General features: G+C 36.5%; 2 protein-coding genes across 3 annotated transcripts in view; one reads left to right on the top strand and one right to left on the bottom strand.

Annotated features, from left to right (window-relative positions):
- Positions 1 to 1,784: 1,784 nt before the first annotated feature.
- Positions 1,785 to 17,883, bottom strand: part of UCHL5 (ubiquitin C-terminal hydrolase L5) — a 16,751-nt gene continuing 652 nt past the window's right edge. Inside the window, exons 2-11 of one of the 2 annotated variants that reach the window (XM_030279415.4) lie at positions 16,910 to 16,973; positions 14,753 to 14,858; positions 7,388 to 7,513; positions 7,242 to 7,303; positions 7,034 to 7,164; positions 5,685 to 5,748; positions 4,512 to 4,614; positions 3,980 to 4,093; positions 3,709 to 3,807; positions 1,785 to 2,387 (exon numbers count right to left, since the gene is read on the bottom strand). In XM_030279415.4, the coding sequence (XP_030135275.1) occupies positions 2,343 to 2,387; positions 3,709 to 3,807; positions 3,980 to 4,093; positions 4,512 to 4,614; positions 5,685 to 5,748; positions 7,034 to 7,164; positions 7,242 to 7,303; positions 7,388 to 7,513; positions 14,753 to 14,858; positions 16,910 to 16,973 (914 nt within the window). In that variant the 3' untranslated portion in view covers positions 1,785 to 2,342. Of the gene's footprint in view, positions 2,388 to 3,708; positions 3,808 to 3,979; positions 4,094 to 4,511; positions 4,615 to 5,684; positions 5,749 to 7,033; positions 7,165 to 7,241; positions 7,304 to 7,387; positions 7,514 to 11,372; positions 11,457 to 14,752; positions 14,859 to 16,909; positions 16,974 to 17,883 lie in introns of those variants that run through there. The other variant, XM_030279416.4, reaches the window with a different exon arrangement.
- Positions 11,440 to 17,883, top strand: part of RO60 (Ro60, Y RNA binding protein) — a 26,929-nt gene continuing 20,485 nt past the window's right edge. The window contains exon 1 of the mRNA XM_072932675.1: positions 11,440 to 13,842. Coding sequence (XP_072788776.1) covers positions 13,729 to 13,842 — 114 coding nt within the window. The 5' untranslated portion in view covers positions 11,440 to 13,728. The remainder of the gene's footprint in view (positions 13,843 to 17,883) is intronic.

The raw sequence follows: 17,883 nt of genomic DNA, 5'->3' as shown, positions 1-17,883 counted from the left end.
AAAGAAAAGAAAGTTGTGCATTTATAATCATGGCTGGAGAAAAGCAAGGTGAGAATATGTGAGAGGAACAGCAGACATTCAAGGGGCAGTGAAGGACAGGCAGGAGGCGTTTCAGGAGCTGGAAATGAGATTCCTCTGCAGCCTGTGGAGAAGACCATGGTGAGGCAGCTGTGCCCCTGCAGCTCATGGAGGTCCATGGAGATGCAGCATTCCACCCACAGGCCATGGAGAAACCCCATGCCAGAGTACGGGGATGCCTGAGAGGCGACTGTGACCCTCTGGGAGGCTTAGCAATCACTGAAAACATCAGTGTGTTACCAGTATTTTTCTCATGCTCCACCCAAAACACAGCACTGCACCAGTTACCAAAGACAAAACGAACTGTATCCCACCCTAGCCACGATCAACTTAATGTCCAGCTCTGCATTCATGTGATGCTCTCCTAATAGACAAATAATTGCCTTTAAAGCCAAGACACATATTATAAAAAATTGGTTCTACACATTTGGCAAAAAAAGTAAAAAAATTGCCACAAGTTTGATCAGAAAAACATAATACAACAGAAATCACTAGTTTTGAAATGTTCTACTTCTGCATTAAACAGCCTTTTAAACAAACTAAGCATTTTTCACTTATACATTAGACTAACAAATTTTGTTCAAATTTCATCTTTACATCCATCCTTTTTTTGTCCGTTCACAAATCCAGAAAGGTAGCTTGCAATATAAGTTTCCTAATTTCTGAAAAAATTGCTACTAAAATTTGTTGATAATTGCAAAAATAATAATCTGCTTCAGCAAAATTCCTTTTCCTTTTGTGTCCAAGCACACCAGTAAGAGGAGAATGAAATTATGTCAGTATAAATTTAAGTTGTCATCTAATATCAAATTGCAAAACTCTTCAAGGATGACAGCATGCAGCAGAAGTCATCAGACTACCATTTAAAAAGACACACAAATATTTTCAACAGGTTGAAATGGAGTTTCAAATGTAATTTTAAAAGTAGAAATGTCTCTTCCTCTGTAAGAGTCTGTGTCCTTGGACAATAATGCTGCAGTGACTTACTAAAGTAAGAATTATGTTCTCATTAACCTAATCAATTTTGTACAAAACACAGATATGGATCTCAGGTTTCTCTAAAACAGAGCTTACCTTTCCAGCCACAGCAATGACTCAAGGAGATCCTTCCAGCAGTGAAAAGCATAGTCTATGTTTTACTTCTTCAGCCAAAATTTTATCTTGTTTATATAAATATATATATACGCAAAGCACCACAGATAACAGAATGTTTAATGTATTTTTCTTTCTGTTTCTTATCTGAGTCTTTTAGGAAGAAACGGGAAGTTTCTAAACAAACACATGTACACTGACAGTGAATAATTCAAACAGTGTGTGTTGTTGCAATGGCCTGTTACTATCCATACCAAAACAATCTGTTCACAGCTCTCATGCTGCCTGCAGGACACCCAGTGAACTCCATTGCCCAGGTTTTTACTCCATGGGACACAGCTCAAGCATCTTCCACAGCAATGTTGTCATTAACAATAATCTTCCATACACCTTTTTTCCTTATATTACTTATCAAAATGAATAAAAAGCAGTGCTTTAAAGACTTAAACTGAACATACTCCAGAAGAGGAATACCTTATATCCAAGAATATTAACTCCCCAAAACAATCATGTGCCTTCTACCTCAAATTTAGAATGCATATACTCAAGACACAAGGCTGATGACCTCCATATCCTAATCATCTTATCCCATAATAAAATACCACAGAAAGAAGTTTGCCAAAATAAAAACGGGAATATTTATTATCTTTTCTACTAAAGCAATGCAGTTATTTTGAGATTATACATTGGTCTTTGCAAACGTTTCTACAGCTAAATTAAAACTTTTCCATTTTGTAAAAAAATTACACATACTTCATAAAAACAAAGACACAGACTATGTCACGGAACAACTGGAAAGGATTGCAACTGTTAGTAGGGATGAGCAAAGAAAGCTCATGCTTATATTTAAACCTCTGGCATTTTTATCATTATCATGTTCAAGTGGGACAAAATGGGGACATTTTCCTTGCACATTTCTGGGTCCACTTCCCAAGCTTTCAGACATACTCTTAAATACTGAATGTGACCAGGAGAACCTAAACATTGCTCAGCAGTACTACATGCACAAGATGCAGGGGAAGAAGAGTTGGACCCATGCAAACAGTACAAGACAAACCATTACAACTGGCAAACGTGCACTGGACAAAAATTGAAGTTTATGAAAAGCTTTATTTGTTGTAATGAAAATAGTATCATAAGCAAGTAACTGTATGTGTTTTGCAAAGTCATCTTCATTTGGCCTCCTGAGCTTTCTTGGCATTCTGTTTTTCTTTTGCCTAGGAAACAAGGGGAGATAATGTCAAGCTTTGACAAGATGAAGATCATTCTGGAGCTGTGAATGACTACCCATTACATTTCTGAATATTAAAAATATTCTGGAAAAAGAAAAAAAAATTTAAATGTAAATTTAGACCCGTCAGAAGCATCCTACTCCTGTTTTACTAAGTTATTGTTTAAGCCCTTTTAAGAACAAATACAGGTTTAAATAAATTATGCAAAAAACCCCCTGATATTAGGTAACTTCTGTAGGGGAAAAGCATTATTTTAAAAACCTAATTTAAACCTTCCTTTTTCATACCTCCATACCAATTTCTTTTAACATAGAAAAACTCTTCCTAATGGAAACATTTTATGTCATGAGAAAACACCACATTCAGACATATAGATTATCAAAACTGAACTCTGAAATGAACCAAGATCTTAATGGTTTAGATCTTTCAAACAAGTGGAAAAAAACCCCACAAAAGTTCCTGTCAAAATATTTGCAGACAGACTCTCATTACTTATATCAATCATAAACAGTTTAAATTGGTAAGGAATTGGCACTTTCTTCCTTGTGAATTTACTTAAGAAACAGATTGGGCAAGAAAAGGGGACAACTCAGAAGCAATACTGGCCAACAACTTTCTGTCAAAACATTAGTTAACTCTGAATCAGGCTGCTACTTGTTACCACTCATTGAAGGGAACAGAACAGCATCTAATTCAGTGATTTAGAATTAAGATCTGTTACCACCAATTCACTGGTAATTTACTTGTGAAAGCAGCTTGATGGGTGTTATCAATGACTTCTGTTAACATGAAACTGGATTAAAACTCCACAAGTTACTCTCTTAAAAACTATGAGCCTGCAAATGTACCTTCCTAAATAAATTCAGCTAAGGAATGTACTCATTAAATAACACACAGCTCTTTTTTCATTATACTAAGTCAGAGATCCTTTCTCAGTGAGTACAAAATCAGGGATCCTGCCTCTGGCACTCAAGCATAAGTGCACACCAGCACAGAGCTGAGTAAAATTCAAGTAACTTAACCAGTTTAATAACCTTGCCAAAGTGGCAGACACACTTGTTTATTAAAGTTCTGTTAGCTGTAATGTAAGAATACAAACCTTAGCAGTAAATCCATGTTAATGGCTAGATACTTTAGAAAGGGGAAAACCAAGCCAGTAAACGAGCACAGTAGCAGGGACAAGGGAGGGACCTAATTCCCAGCACTGTGCCACGGCTGCCACAGGACTGCAGGGAGCTGTCCCTGGCCAAAGAACTAGGAAAAATAAACTAAAAAAATAAAAATAAATGACATGGGCAATACTCACTTTTTCTACTAATGGTATTAACTGCTGGTGCTCTGCTAGAGTCTTTAACAATTCCATGATGAAAGGCAGGTAGTTATGTTTTCTTCTAATATTTTCAATCTAAAAAAAAAATTTAAAGCATTAAAGAATTATTTTATAGTTGAATGATCTTCTAGTCCCCATCCAGTTCCTTCAGATTAATTGCAAAGCTCCCATATATATATATATATAAAAGCTGGCTTTAACTTACAACTGTTCCAATAATTTAATCAGAAAAACAAAGACTACATACCTTATATCTTTTTAATTTTTGGTTCTCTTCTTCAATTAACATCTGGTATTTTGCAACTTCTGATTGTATAGAACTCAACATATTACTACTTTGATCTGTATCCATGGGCTCCTCCTTCCATAAAACAAAAATTTAAATGGATTATGTTACTCCATTTTTAAATTTTACTTTTTTGAAAAGCAAGTTTTGTCTCAAGGGTATTTCTATCACAGAAAGATTAATTTTTGTTTACCATTATAGGAACATAGCAGGAATTTCTGCAGTTAGTTACAAGCAGGCACTGGGAAATAAAACCAGTTCCAGCACCATAGCAAATGACTCAAGGAAGAAAGTCAAAATGACATGGTCAACACTGTGCTGAGTGCTCAGCTGACAGCTGCAGCACTGAGTGCATCCACACTGTGGTGACAGATCTCCAACAATCACTCACTGCTTTTTTTGCTGCTGCTCCATTGAAAGCAAGGAAGGGAAGTAAAGCCAACACACAGAACTATCAGGGAACTACTTTAGCAATTTAAATTCCATGGCCTACCTGTGCCAGTTGCTGCTGTAGCTCTGCAATCCTCTGCTCATATATCATCTTTCTGTCAGACACAATAGCCATCAGGTTAAACCTTATCTCACCTTCACTGTATCTAGATGAGGAACAGAAAAACAAAACAACAAAGACAACCTGCTTTCAAAATTAGTTACCAACATGACAACTCAAAAGCCCCCTCCTTGATTTTACTTCATGGCAACAAAATTTTAAATGGGTCTATTAAATTAAGTTGTGCTACAGATCCAATCTTGTTACAAAATAAAATCAGACCACAAATTAACTCTATCCAATAGGTAACTCCTAATTACCTTCTCTCCCCAAAATTTACTATTCCTGTCTGTGGTCACAAAACAAATACTGAAACTGTCCAAAAAATAAAGAAACATTACAACAGATCTTACAGAAAATGCTTCACACAATAGTTTTTACTTTCTCATTACTATTACGTGTTAGAAAATATTGGAGATTTCTCCATACAGTGTGAGAAGTACATTCAACAATTAGACTATCAGGCCCTTCGGAGGTTAAATTCTCCAAAAACAACTGTTCTGCTTACCAAAAAAAAAAAAAAAAAAGTCCTCAAGCCCTCAAGGAAAAACTTAGAATTGCTTTCTACAAATGGCATAAAATCAACCTTATTTCTAACGAATTTGGGACTGCAGTTTGGAAACAGAGTTAAGAAGTAGGAAAGTTCCATAGTTTTTCTAGCTTAAATTTCTAAGACAAGCCATTCCTTAAAAAAAACTTCTGATCTCTAAATACCAGCTGTATGGACAGGATGGCCATCTAATAATTTCAAGTGCATAGGCAAATGTTATTCATGTTCATGACACTCTTAGCTTTCACTCACAAAGATCCACAGCTGTGTAACAGATAACAATCTTCTTTTCCAGAGCATTCGTAGGATCTCTCTTCACTACACAGACACCTACTTGGATTAATTATGCAGCAGCACAGTGTATTTGAGATTTATCTATCATCATCACATTTGCCTCATGTTGGGCAACAGGTTCTCAAGTCACACAGTGATATGCATAAAGAAATGATGCATAAGTGTCATTGCTTAGAAATTCGGTGGAAATCCTTTAAGTGAAGGAAGGTAAGACTATGGAATGTTTAAGCATAGGTAAGGTGCTATATTTTAAAGGCATCACAACCATTTACTTTTGTATGCGCTTCTCTATGACGGGCCGCACTGCACTTATCCAATCATCCTGATGGCATGCACCTGGGAAAAACACAGGAAAAAATTCAGTATCACAGCAAAATTTATTTCAAAGTCAACTCATATAATTCAGGCTTATGCAGCAACTTCAGAGTATATAACAGGTTTTTCCTTAGCTACTGCAATCTGAAATTATTCAGGTGATTTTTCAGGAGGTGGAAGATATTTTATTAATAACAATAGTTAGCTAATGCAGTGACCAAAGCAATGGAACAAAGCTACATTTTAAGGGCATAACGACCTAATGTTTGTTTTTCTGATAACACGAAATAATGGGGTAGGGGAAGGTATTTATGACACAAGGGAAATTAGTTGGTATGACAACATTGAAGTAGACAGCAAAGGAAAACACAATGGACAGTTACAGCTGCTTAATATTAAGTCTTGATTTTCTCTATGTAGATGCAATATAATGTTAAAAAGTCAGACAGAAAGAAAAACCATAAAAGGATATATAATAGAAAACTTGATTTCAAGATATATGACAGGCTATCCACAGGTGATTTCCTAAGTTGAAAATGTCTCTCTTGCAATTTCAAGACCTTAAAGTAAATTTAGAGACTCATGATCTTGTTACCACACAAATGATGTTACTGTTAAGTCTGAAGACTGTCCAGTATCTCTAGACAGGCTAAAGACAAGATTAGCAGTAAGCCATTGCTCAGCCTCAGCATAAATAAAATTGTCAACAACTCTGGGAAAACACTCTGGGAATGGAGTGTGGAACATGTTGTTGTTGACAATGATAGGCAGTGCAGAGCTTTTCAAGACTCAACAGGGCACACATATCTCAAGAAAGATTAAAGATTAAGAAAGACAAACAGAAGCCTGTCTTACAGAGGACAAAGCTATTTTCTTTTAAACCATTAGGAAAACACTTGCTATCTAAGAAGAAAGAGGGCAGTGTGTAAATTCAAGCCACATAACAGAAAAAAAAAGTGTCTGGAGTCAGCTGTATATAGTCTCCCTTTATGTAAACTTTGGTTTTGCAACAAAACTATCAAGGTTTTGGAAGGGATTGTGTGACCTGATCACTTGATTACTAAATGAAGAAAAGAGAGCATCAGAGACATGGAGGAAGCAGGGAGAAAATTGTCTTTTCAGACCAACAAAACTAAAACAATATAAATGACTGCAAGGAAGTACAAGCCTACAGCATATTCAGAAAAATTTCAAAATATTCTTTGTTTTAATAAATAATTTCCTTTGAGCCTCTAACACATGACCAATTTGTTGCATAAAGCCATTGTTAAAATAAAGGATGCTCAGCAAAAATGTAAAATGTTACCTAAATCAATTGGTCCTTCCCTTAAGCCATCTAGCTCATATAGCCTCCCATTAACAGGAACATAGCTTACAAAGTGAAAGGCATCTTCTTCCTTTGCTGAAGACTTTGCATCAAACTCAAACATCTGTTGTCTGCAAAGAAAATTTTAAAACCTCTGAGATTAAAAAGGATTTGCTCAAATTTTAGCCAGATTTAAAACATATGTTACCTGGCAAAACTGTTGTGAACTTGCCGAATCACTTCTGAGTTGCTCAGTGCCAAACCTTTCATCTGAAAGGAAGTAACAGAACACCTGTAAACCACCACAGCTGTAACACTGTGACACTCAAAATGCAGAAAACAATGGTCACTCACTGCAGCATCAAAGCTTTGGGAAAATTCTTTAAATTCTGACAAGGTCTCTCCTAGATGAATGTCTTGATGAGCACAGTTTAACAGCACACTTACTATGGCTTGAGTTGCACAGGCATTATTTATGACCTAGAAAAAAGCATGGAGAATTTGGTGAGCATTGGTGATAAAAGTTGACTCCAAACTGTGTTTGCTTTTGTTACACACACACACTTTCTATGCTGATTCACATTAAAGATACACCCTAACACAGCCTGGAATTGCTGCCTGGGTAACTACAGAAAAGTCCTCGCTATAATAAAATCAGCTCTGTATGGCTGTCATATACAATTCACTGATAAAACATATTTCACAGCTGTCCTCAGAAACTGTCATTCCACTGCCTCACCATCTCTCTAAAGTGATGAATGAAAGGCATAGAAGAAAGGCAAAAATCCTTGGATCCCTGTGGAAAAACACAAAGTAATATTCAAAGCAAGCTGCCCAAATTGTGTTATCTATGGCCTTAAAAAAGTAACTCTCACAAGAAAAGTCCTTCAAATTATGAGATCTCCTACTAGGAGTAAGAGGTCAAAAAATTTAATTTGAAGCAATAAAATACATTATGGAACTTAAAATTTTTATTAAAAGGTTTTATTGGACAAAAAAAATTCAAGTATTCTAGGGATAAACTAATAAAAGTGTTCCAAGATGTAGATATTGTTGAAATGATGGTTAGCTGAATAATATATTTGTCCAATATAACAATCCTTTTCAAGTTAAAGTTGCTAGTTTGACACTGTTACATTTCAGTGTTAAATATTCTACTTTTAGAAAATATAAACAACCCCTTTTGTATTAAAGCCATGTCTTTAACGTTATTTACTAATAACCAAACTAAAACAGTGTATTTAAAGAAAGAAGCTGCAAAGATTATTAAATGTAATCTGAGATTTATGTAAATGCACTGTAATCACATAGTATGAGGCCATAATACAAGACTTTATATAAGCAGTTTTTTCTCAGAGAGCTACAGGTTAGGAAAGAGTAATGAATCATTAGTCTTTGAGACTATTCTGCAATTGGAAATGCTACTTAAAACTTCCAGAGAGAAGGTGAATTTGTAAAAAAAAAAAAGAAAATTAGTTTGTGTGTGAATGTGAAGCCACTTTCAACAAGGAGAAAAAAAAAAAAAAAGAAAACCCAAGCAACCATTTTACAATCAAGGCTAGTCCTAACAAAGGAAAACCTCGTATGTTAATACTAAAAGCCGTATCATAAATTTATTTTCTGTACTTCAGGGTGTTCTCAGTTCAGATTATTTATATATGCAGATGATAAATAATAAAGCACTTCCTAATGTAAGAAAAACACAATCTTGGTTGACTTAAACAGTAATTAAGGGAGTCAACTGCACATACATAAAAGATTACAGATTACAGCAGCCAAAACTGAAATGAAACCAACTGCAGGTACACAAGCTAAGGGCTCGAATACACAGATGCAAAATAAAGGACATACACAGAAAATCCATCAAGGGCAGCAAAAAAATTATGAACCAGCAGCAGAAAAATTCCAACCCCCAGACCAGCAGAATGGCATACTTTGAATTACACTGTAACATAGGAAAAAGAACTAAAGACTCCCTGAGATACAACTAAATAATGATATCAGAGACAGTGGTAAAGTAGTGCTAGCATGAAAGCAGGAAAATCTCATGAGGATCAGAGTGGGTGAAGCTGATGCAGTGTAATTAAGCTGATAGAGAAGCAAGAGAGGGCAAGGACATCTGTGCTGACACACTGTTAGAATAGTGCTGGTACAGTGAAGGCAGGGTCACTACAGCACACTGTACTTGTAAATGATAATTAATACACAGCATTATAGGAGCTACAGGACTAAATGACAACTAACTTTGCTGAAAAATCCAGAAGGAACAATCAGTTGCTCTCTTTACACACAACTCAATAATGGCTTCAAAACAAGGAAAGGAAATTTTCTGAGATTTTGTGACTAGAGGCAAGATCAACACAAACTGCTAAATAGCAGGATACAGAAGCTTGAAACAGAAAATAAAATCAGAAGTTAGACTTTGCAAAGAATTAATGGGCTCATCAAATATTTGCCCTTAAGCATATTTTGTGTCCAACTACAGCATGAGACAAGTCTGATGAAGTATATAGGGATCAAGCTAAACAAAGTCTGACTGCTAGAAAACAATATGCAAAACATGTGGATCTGAGGGCAATAGCCTCCAGCTGTTAAAATGAAAATACATTCTAGAAATACATCCTAGCACTACAGTCAAGTAAGAGGCAGGAGTTAAGGAAAAGGCAGCAACAACAGTCCTGTAGCAGAGGAACAGAAGGAAATGCAGGTGATGTGCATAAAAATCCAGTGTGTTCCTGGATGTAGATGACACAGGAGAACACCAAGATGGAACAAGGGAATCTCTAGCTAGTGGTGGCTCACAGGCAAGGTGAGGAGTGCAGAGTGATGTGATTATAGGACCAAATGCAGGCAAGTGTGGGATTTATCTGTCAGACAGACACAGTGTCATCCATGCACACAGCCAGTCCAGCACTGCACCACACACAGCCTAGACAATCCTTCAGCATACCATCTCTAATTCCCAGTGCATCTCTTACTTAGGGTGCCTCAGCATTCACAGAAAATATTCTTTGCATTTAGGTAACATAATAATAAATGCAGGTTGTTCCCAAAAGATTTTTATTTGGACTTGAGGATTAAGAGGATTTTCTGTATTTGTCCAGAAATACCAACACTTGCTTGGGTATTTCTGTCCAGGAAGTCTTGGTGAGGTATTAGATTGATCAATATGCAAGACTTGAACTTAAAGTAGACACCCATAGTTCGAAGATTTTGTATGCAAAAGTTCAAGGTGTATTTAACAATATTTCAAAGAAAACTGTAACATACATACACAGGAATGTATCAAGAGAAGATTGACCTATCCCTAAGTGAAGCTCAGCTTAAACCAAGGAACTATTTGATTAGGCTGCTCTCTAAGTAAGATGCATTACTTCCTAAGCATGCACCTTTCTCTAGGGATCAAATCCAACCTTCTGGATCAACTTTAGGCAGAAGCACTTTAAATTCTTGACTCGCATCTTCTACCTGATGGATTATGTATTTTGCTTCTCAAAAAAGCTGTGGACAAGCCTGTGCTGCAATTGGTAGTATAACCAGCAAATCCCTGGGCTTCACTTACTAAACATCTCATCACTACAGAACAGTTGGTTTTACAGAGCTCAACATGAAAAATTCAGCATTAGCACAAAGTTCCACAGTTTATTCTTGTTTAGAAACCCAGTATAATTTTGTTTTCCGTTTAACTTTTGTTGGAGTAAAGATATAATCTTTCTATATTCAGTTACTGAAAAATCTCTTTCTGATTTGTTTCATGTCTTGAAGCTGCACTCCTTGTAAGTTACCTGTTATCCCAAACTTAGCTTTAACACAGATATCTGGTCCATCTCAATGTTAGCCAATCTGAAAGGGTAATTTAAATTTGAAATCAATTAAATACTAGAAATGTAAAAAAAAATACACATGCTTCCATTAGTGCCATGAACATAACCAGAGACCAATGCTTTGTTATTAACAGTATCATTTATAAGCTACTCCTTCTGAAGGTATTCCCAATTGATGAAGTTAATGTTCTGTCATGACAATGCAAAATAAAATACATACATGGCATCTAAGAAAGGCAGGATAACAACAGTTCCATACTAAAAGCTGAAGAATTTATTAAACTCAAAACCAGTAGTTTCAGGTCTGCAACAATGGTATTCCTTTTTGTCCAGAGACACCTCTGCAGTGCTCAGCAGAGAATGCAGCTCCTCCAAAGAGTGTGGCAGGGAGCTGAACACGTTGAGCAGCTGTAATCATGTATCCATTGCGTGTGAAAACAACACCAAGGGCCCACTGAAGCAACACAGAAATCAGGAAATTCTGAGTTAAGGCTGAAACTGTACCCTTAACTCACCTCATTGTGCCTACGTATCCTAGCTCAAAGGGTATGTAAGATCATCCAGAGTTCTGTGGCCTCAACTAGAGGACCAAATCATACCTAGGCATAACAGGGAGGCCAAATTTAACATGAGTTCACATAAAAGTGACCATTAAAAAACACCCCTTTATATGCATGCATACAAGACAGACTTCAAAATTCAACCCCCCAACAGAATTGTGATTTAACTTGGACCAAGATCTAGTCGCAATTTGGACTTCAACTACAACATCACTACGGAAGTGGAAATAAGGAAAATGTGAGCATGCACAAGCTTCTTACCAAAACTGTGTTTCCTAGTGCAACTTTAAATATGTTTTACTAGACAGTTTTAGAGCTGTAATCTTTTACCTCTAAATAAAGTTCCCCACAAAGAAACAATTTTTAAGACTGAACACATAATAAAGTAAAACAGAAACAAAGTTTATCTCCTCTACTCAAATCTTGTTACATAGTAACAGTAGCCTCCTCTTGCTCACACAGGATTCAGGAAGACACTTGAAAACATGCCTGCAGTAAAACCAATTGTACCAAATGTCTTTAGATGGGAACATTTAAAAGAAGAAAATGTGCGAGAAAGGAAAGAGAGGAAAAGACGTGTTGAGATTTTTCAGGCTCCAGTGTCATAACAGTTTTGAAAATATAGATCAAGAGATCAATAACCTTATGTGTCATAAAAATTGCACTAACCAATCTGTTTGTTCTGGGATTCCAGCCTACAAATGAACCTAGTGTAATTTTACATCGTCACTTTTGTAATAAAGAAAATGGTCTTCTGGAAAGTGAGCACAGAATTTGGCTTAAAGCATACAGAGGAAATAAAAAATACACATGAACCCAGTTGCATGATGGCTGGGAGGACTTGCTCTTTCCTGATACAAATATTCAATACAAATGCTCATCTTGCTTGTGCTCCTGGGTGACTCAGGATTCAGACTGTGGTTTTGAGAAGTGCAGTAACTTCAGCACTACCACAAAGAACTCCCTGTTCTCTCACTTACCTGTTACCAGTTTTGTCCTGTACAGACTCACTGAACAGACCCATCTCACAGTACAGCAGAGACCAGCCCAGATACTATGCACAGAAAACTGCTGGGGGATGAACTTCACTGGCTCACAGAAGTTCACTGCACCTGCTCTCATCAGCAGCAAATCATAAGATCAGATACTTGCTCAAGAAAACACTGTAAGTCCTCAAAACATTGCTTGTCAAGTTGGATCTCTAACCCAGGCTAACTTTCTTCAGTATAAAAGTAACCAGAGCTAAACTAGTTTTAAACAGATTCCTCCAAAATATTTAAAGCAGTTTCTTTCTGTGGATTTTTAATAATAATTTCTCTGTACCTATTTCTAGTTGTTCAATCACAATAGCTCAATCCAGGTAAAACTGAATTGATATGAAACACAAGCATATATACACCTTCAAGGAATGTTTTAATTTTGCAAAGTCACTGCACTCGACTGACAGGTAACACTAAAAAAAGAAAAATATACTAATTCTAAACTTTTTGCAAATGACTTTTGAAGCATCTATTTCATGTCATCAAGTGGCATAACCAGGCAGTACTATTCTAAGAGTCAACATTTCTAGAAATTGCTTTGCATGCTAAAATTAAGAGTAATTCCAGCACTCCTATTTAAAGGCAGCAGGTGAAGGAAAGGAACAATGAAAAAGGAGGCTTCAGCTTAAGAGCACATTAAAATATGAGTGTTTCAAAGAAAACTATAGAATAAAGAAGACTTTTCATTGTTAGCCTTTAATTTTGTGGGGCTTGTTATCAAATCTAACATTATCCAAATTTTGTGATATACATCCTGCAATCTCATCTTAAAGCTCAAGAAAGCTCCTCTTAGCTATTGCCTTTAAACACAGCGTCAAGCTTCGAAAGAGGGAAGGGGAGGGAAAAGGCAAAAGAAGTGGAGCAAGCAGACAAATGCTTTGAAACTTTTCAGTATTCACAAGAACAGCAATTCTAGGACAACCTCGGCCACTCACAGGAAGCAAGATTAAATCCCTTGAGTGAAGGAAGATTTACCTTCACTTTCAAATAAAAAACCACCCTCCAAAAAAATCCCTCTCTAGATTCCAATGAGTCATTTCCTCCCACCATATAACTACTTTGTGAAAGTTACATCAAGGATTTTCTCTGAGTTCTTTGCCTCATGGCTGCTCTTTAGCTACAGCCCATGGCTACTAACAGTGTCACAACCTGAAACAGTGTCTATGAGAGTTATCAAACTATAAAGACAATTAGCAAACTGCTGCTGATCACTGCATCATAAAAACAGTGGGCAGTGCTTGGCAGGACTCAAGAGCTACAGCAGGGGAAGAATGAAGAGAATCAGCATTAAAAAAGCTGACCCACACAACAGCATGAAACAGAAAGGCAATTATAAAAGGAACACAAATGAAGTGCAGGTACACAGTGGCCAGGATGGCTATTTGCATTGTTTTCCATATTTCCATATTTCCATACTTTTAACTGGAAGCATGTGGAGATTTTTTCATATCCTGAAATTTACATTCAAAGCACTTCTGTATTTGTGGTGGGAAATAAGATAAAACCCAACCAAAAAAAAAAAAAAGGCCCCAACATCCCCACCCTAAACATGCCAACAGCTAGACTATGCAACAAATCTTCACAGAGATCATAATAATTTGCCCTTTGATATCAATGTTTTGTAATTAACACCATATTAAATACTCCTACTTTAATTCTGATCACTTTCTCTTGATTTTCTTGCTTGCAAACAACACACACAACAGTCTGTTAACTAAGACTAAATTTCAGTACTACTCTATATTTAATAAAATGCAATGGATTACATCAGCTAAACCAGTTTCCTGTTATTTCTAATTTAAATTCACCTTTTTCATTTGAATTCTTAAAACTTGCATGCCAAAATGATTTCTAAACCCTTAAAGAAAAGCATTATCCTACATATACTGCCCCAGCTTCAGAGTATTTGAGAAAAATAAGAAATAAAAACAGGACCAAAATAAATTTCTTTTAACAAGTTGGTGAAAACAGTTTCAAAAGAAGTAAATAGCTCATCTTGCTGGGAACATTTACCAAGTCACTTCTACTGCACAGAAGACCAAGTTACTGTATGTGTGAGAGCTGAAAAATAAGTAAGAGCTTTTTTCTTCCACAGCTGCAATTTTTGTCTGACTTGACAGATCAAACTGATTTACTTTGCCAATACACAGCTCCTACTCTCAGAATTTGTTGAAGCTATTTTACCTTGCAAAACATTGATTTCTGTGTACGTATTAACAAAAAAAAATAGCTTTTTTTTGGTATTAAAAGCCATGTGTCATGACATATCTAAAACAATCACTGAATTTCTCATACCTGCTTAGCAAAAAATATTGTATCCAGTCTGGAATCCTGGACAACAGAACCCGCTGGCTCCTCTCCAGGCTGCCACTTGAAGAGAAAAATCAGCCCGTGTACTGGCCTGAAAAACAAAATTTACAGGAAAAAAGGTCACCAGTAATTATGAAAAATATTAAAATTATGTGTTATGTAGTTTAGCTGTATGCTGATATAGTAATTCTGTTATTTCTTTCTAAATATCAGGAACTTGCACTGAATTTTTCAGATGTGCTCTTTTTAATTAGGCAGAAGACAATTTGGTCTTCTTTCTGCGAGTGCTAAACAATCTGAATTAGCATTTAGCCAATAATTTTCAAAAGTCAGGACCAGTTTTCCTGGTTACTGCACCTTTTATAATTGCAGAACTCTCATTTGAATTGGGTAGTGATAAACAGCTATCAAAGCATTTGTCAGTCATGTACAAGAGCAAAAGTTTGGTAATCTTTCTGGACACAGATGAAATACCCAAAGAGGAGCTCTCCCAAAACTTCATGCTTTGAGTTATCTTACCAACAAGTAAGAAAAACCCAGTTGTCTCTTCAAGTAAAAATGTGTCTTGGCTTTCAGACTGCATGTCTTGAATAGTAAACAGTCTTTACTACACGTTGCACTGTATTTAGTATTCCCAGAACACAAAAATTTATCAGGAAAGAAAACAGGTCTTAAAAAAAACTTCAGTTACAGTAAGACAAAAACTCATTCATCAACTTAAATCTAAGGTGATCACCAAAAGAGGCCACAAACCGTTTCTCTACAAAAGACAAACATACAGCCATACTGCATAAGAAACTTTTCCCAAGCTCTGACCAGAAATCTGAGATAGATTTTTTCAAATTCTCTCAGTGGACCTGTGTCACAGCACATGTCACAGTTGAGATGGCCATGGCACTATCATCATACAATTTCAGAAAGCTTCAACCCATACAGAGTAACACCATGACATTTCAGAAGGCTGCAAGCATCTGCCCTTCTTGTCCTTTAGCCCAGCCTTTTATCCCCTCATGTTCACACATTGCACTGTGTGCCCTCTGCTCCCTTTGGTGGCTGCTCAGTGCCCCTGGGCACTCCATGGCTCATTGCTGTCAGTGCTGCTCACCTGCTCCTCACAGCTGAGCCCATGGGGATGAGGCTGGGCCCAGCCCCATCCCAATCACCACACACTGTGTGCCTACAGACCTGCTGTTTAGAAAACAAAGATGTTTCTATATTCTTTTACTCCCAGTGTTTATACATTGTGTGAAATATTGCAGGTGTAAATGGGAAGGGAGGATGGAAGCTGGCCATCCCTCAGGACTAGAAAGACACATATCTCTGAGGATATGCAAAACTGGCACTTAATGAACAAACAGGTAAATGTTCTGATGGTGTAGACAGCAAATAAACCCATTCATAGGCCACATCTCTGCCATTCAGGTGTTGTCAAATATCTTTGGTCAAGAATTCTAAAAGTACATCCATCCTCTGTACCAATTCCTGCATCTTTTGAAAGATTAATCCTACAAGTATTGATATTTGCACAAGATACAAGAGTATGGTCCAGATTAAAATATACTTTCCTCTTAAAATCCTGTATTTAAACATAGATAACAACATGTTTACACATGGACAAAACATTAGAAGAATTAATGCTGCTTAATGAGGGCAAAATTGTTCTACATGATACCAGTCATTATCAGTTATAAAAAACCTATCTACCTCCACATCCATATGGAAAAATTAGTTAGAAAGATATCTAAGTACCAGAAAATAATTTAAGACAACAGAGGCAACATCATGGGATGTGAGGAGGGAGGGAGATAAAGCAAGGAACAGAAATTCGCCCAAGAATTTGTTAAAGAGCTGTAAGGCCAGCTAATGGAAAAATCAGTAGAAATCTACTTCCACATTCTAGCTACTATCAGCATTTCTTTCAAAACCTGATTAAGCTCGATGAAGTACCAAAGTATTAATAAAAAGCAATTTAACTGCTAGTATTCCATTAAATCAAAATCCTACTGAACTTCTGTAGAAAGTAAAGGAAAAAACACAAACACAAAATGCCCCAAACAAAAAATCCACGAAACATACACCTGAGTTTAGTACACATTCTTTCAGGGACTTCAGATAAACATGATTAAAAAACATGTGCCTTACTTCAATTTTTCAAAATTCTCTGGCTCCAAACTCCATATTTCTTCAACTTGTGCTCCTCTACAACCTGAAAGAAGGAAGAAATACAGGTTTTTTCAACTAACTCATTTAAAAAGGGACACAGCCAGTAAAGACAGACTTATGAAAGAAAACACAAAGACATTACATAATATTTACAACTAGTATATCCAGGCTATGGAAAACTATCTGTGGGATTTAACAGACCTTGATTAAAAAAACCCAAACAAGACAGGCAGAGAGAATTTATTTCAAGAATTTCTGAACCTGTGTACGGTGATACAGTCTTTACAACAGAGTTGCATTTAAAAAAGAAGCAGAGCAGCTTAAATATCTCTGATCACTTAATATCCTTTGCTTAACTGAAAACAATACTCTTTATAAAGGCATTATCAGCAAGCCCAAAGCAGAACTTTAGGCATCTGTCTCCAATCAAAGACCTATCATAGTAGACCAAAAATGCTGTACACTCAAGCAAGACATTTACATAACACAGAGCCCAAAAGGTTTAGTACGTGGAAGTTTAATTTATTAGCTAAATAAAAACGTAGAAGAAGCACATCTAGACTTTGTTTCTCAGAAAAAGACACGGCAAACTATGAATCAATGAAACGTGGAGTAAAATAATTTTGGTTCTTTGGCTGAGAATTACATGGCTTTTGTAATAACCATATATTCACAGTTACACCAAAGATTTTAAACGCAATTCAACACAAAATTTAACATTCTGGAAGGCCAGGCAGCTACTTGCAGGCTACCCAGCCACTGCCAAGCCCCATAGCTCAGCCTAGGCACAGACCCTTCTCCATACGTCCTCACTCCTCGGGCTCTGTAACCCGAACACCTTCCCAGGGAAGCTTAAATTTGATATTCGGAGAAATTTATTCTAAGGGCTGATGAGACATAAGAATGGGCTGCCCATGGAAGTGATAAGAGTCACCGCCCTGGAAGCTTTTAAG

Source organism: Taeniopygia guttata, chromosome 8, assembly GCF_048771995.1.
Source record: "Taeniopygia guttata chromosome 8, bTaeGut7.mat, whole genome shotgun sequence".
In the NCBI taxonomy this organism is placed as follows: Eukaryota; Metazoa; Chordata; class Aves; order Passeriformes; family Estrildidae; genus Taeniopygia; species Taeniopygia guttata.
Note: the sequence above shows the minus strand (reverse complement) of the source record. Positions and strands in the feature narration are given on the sequence as shown.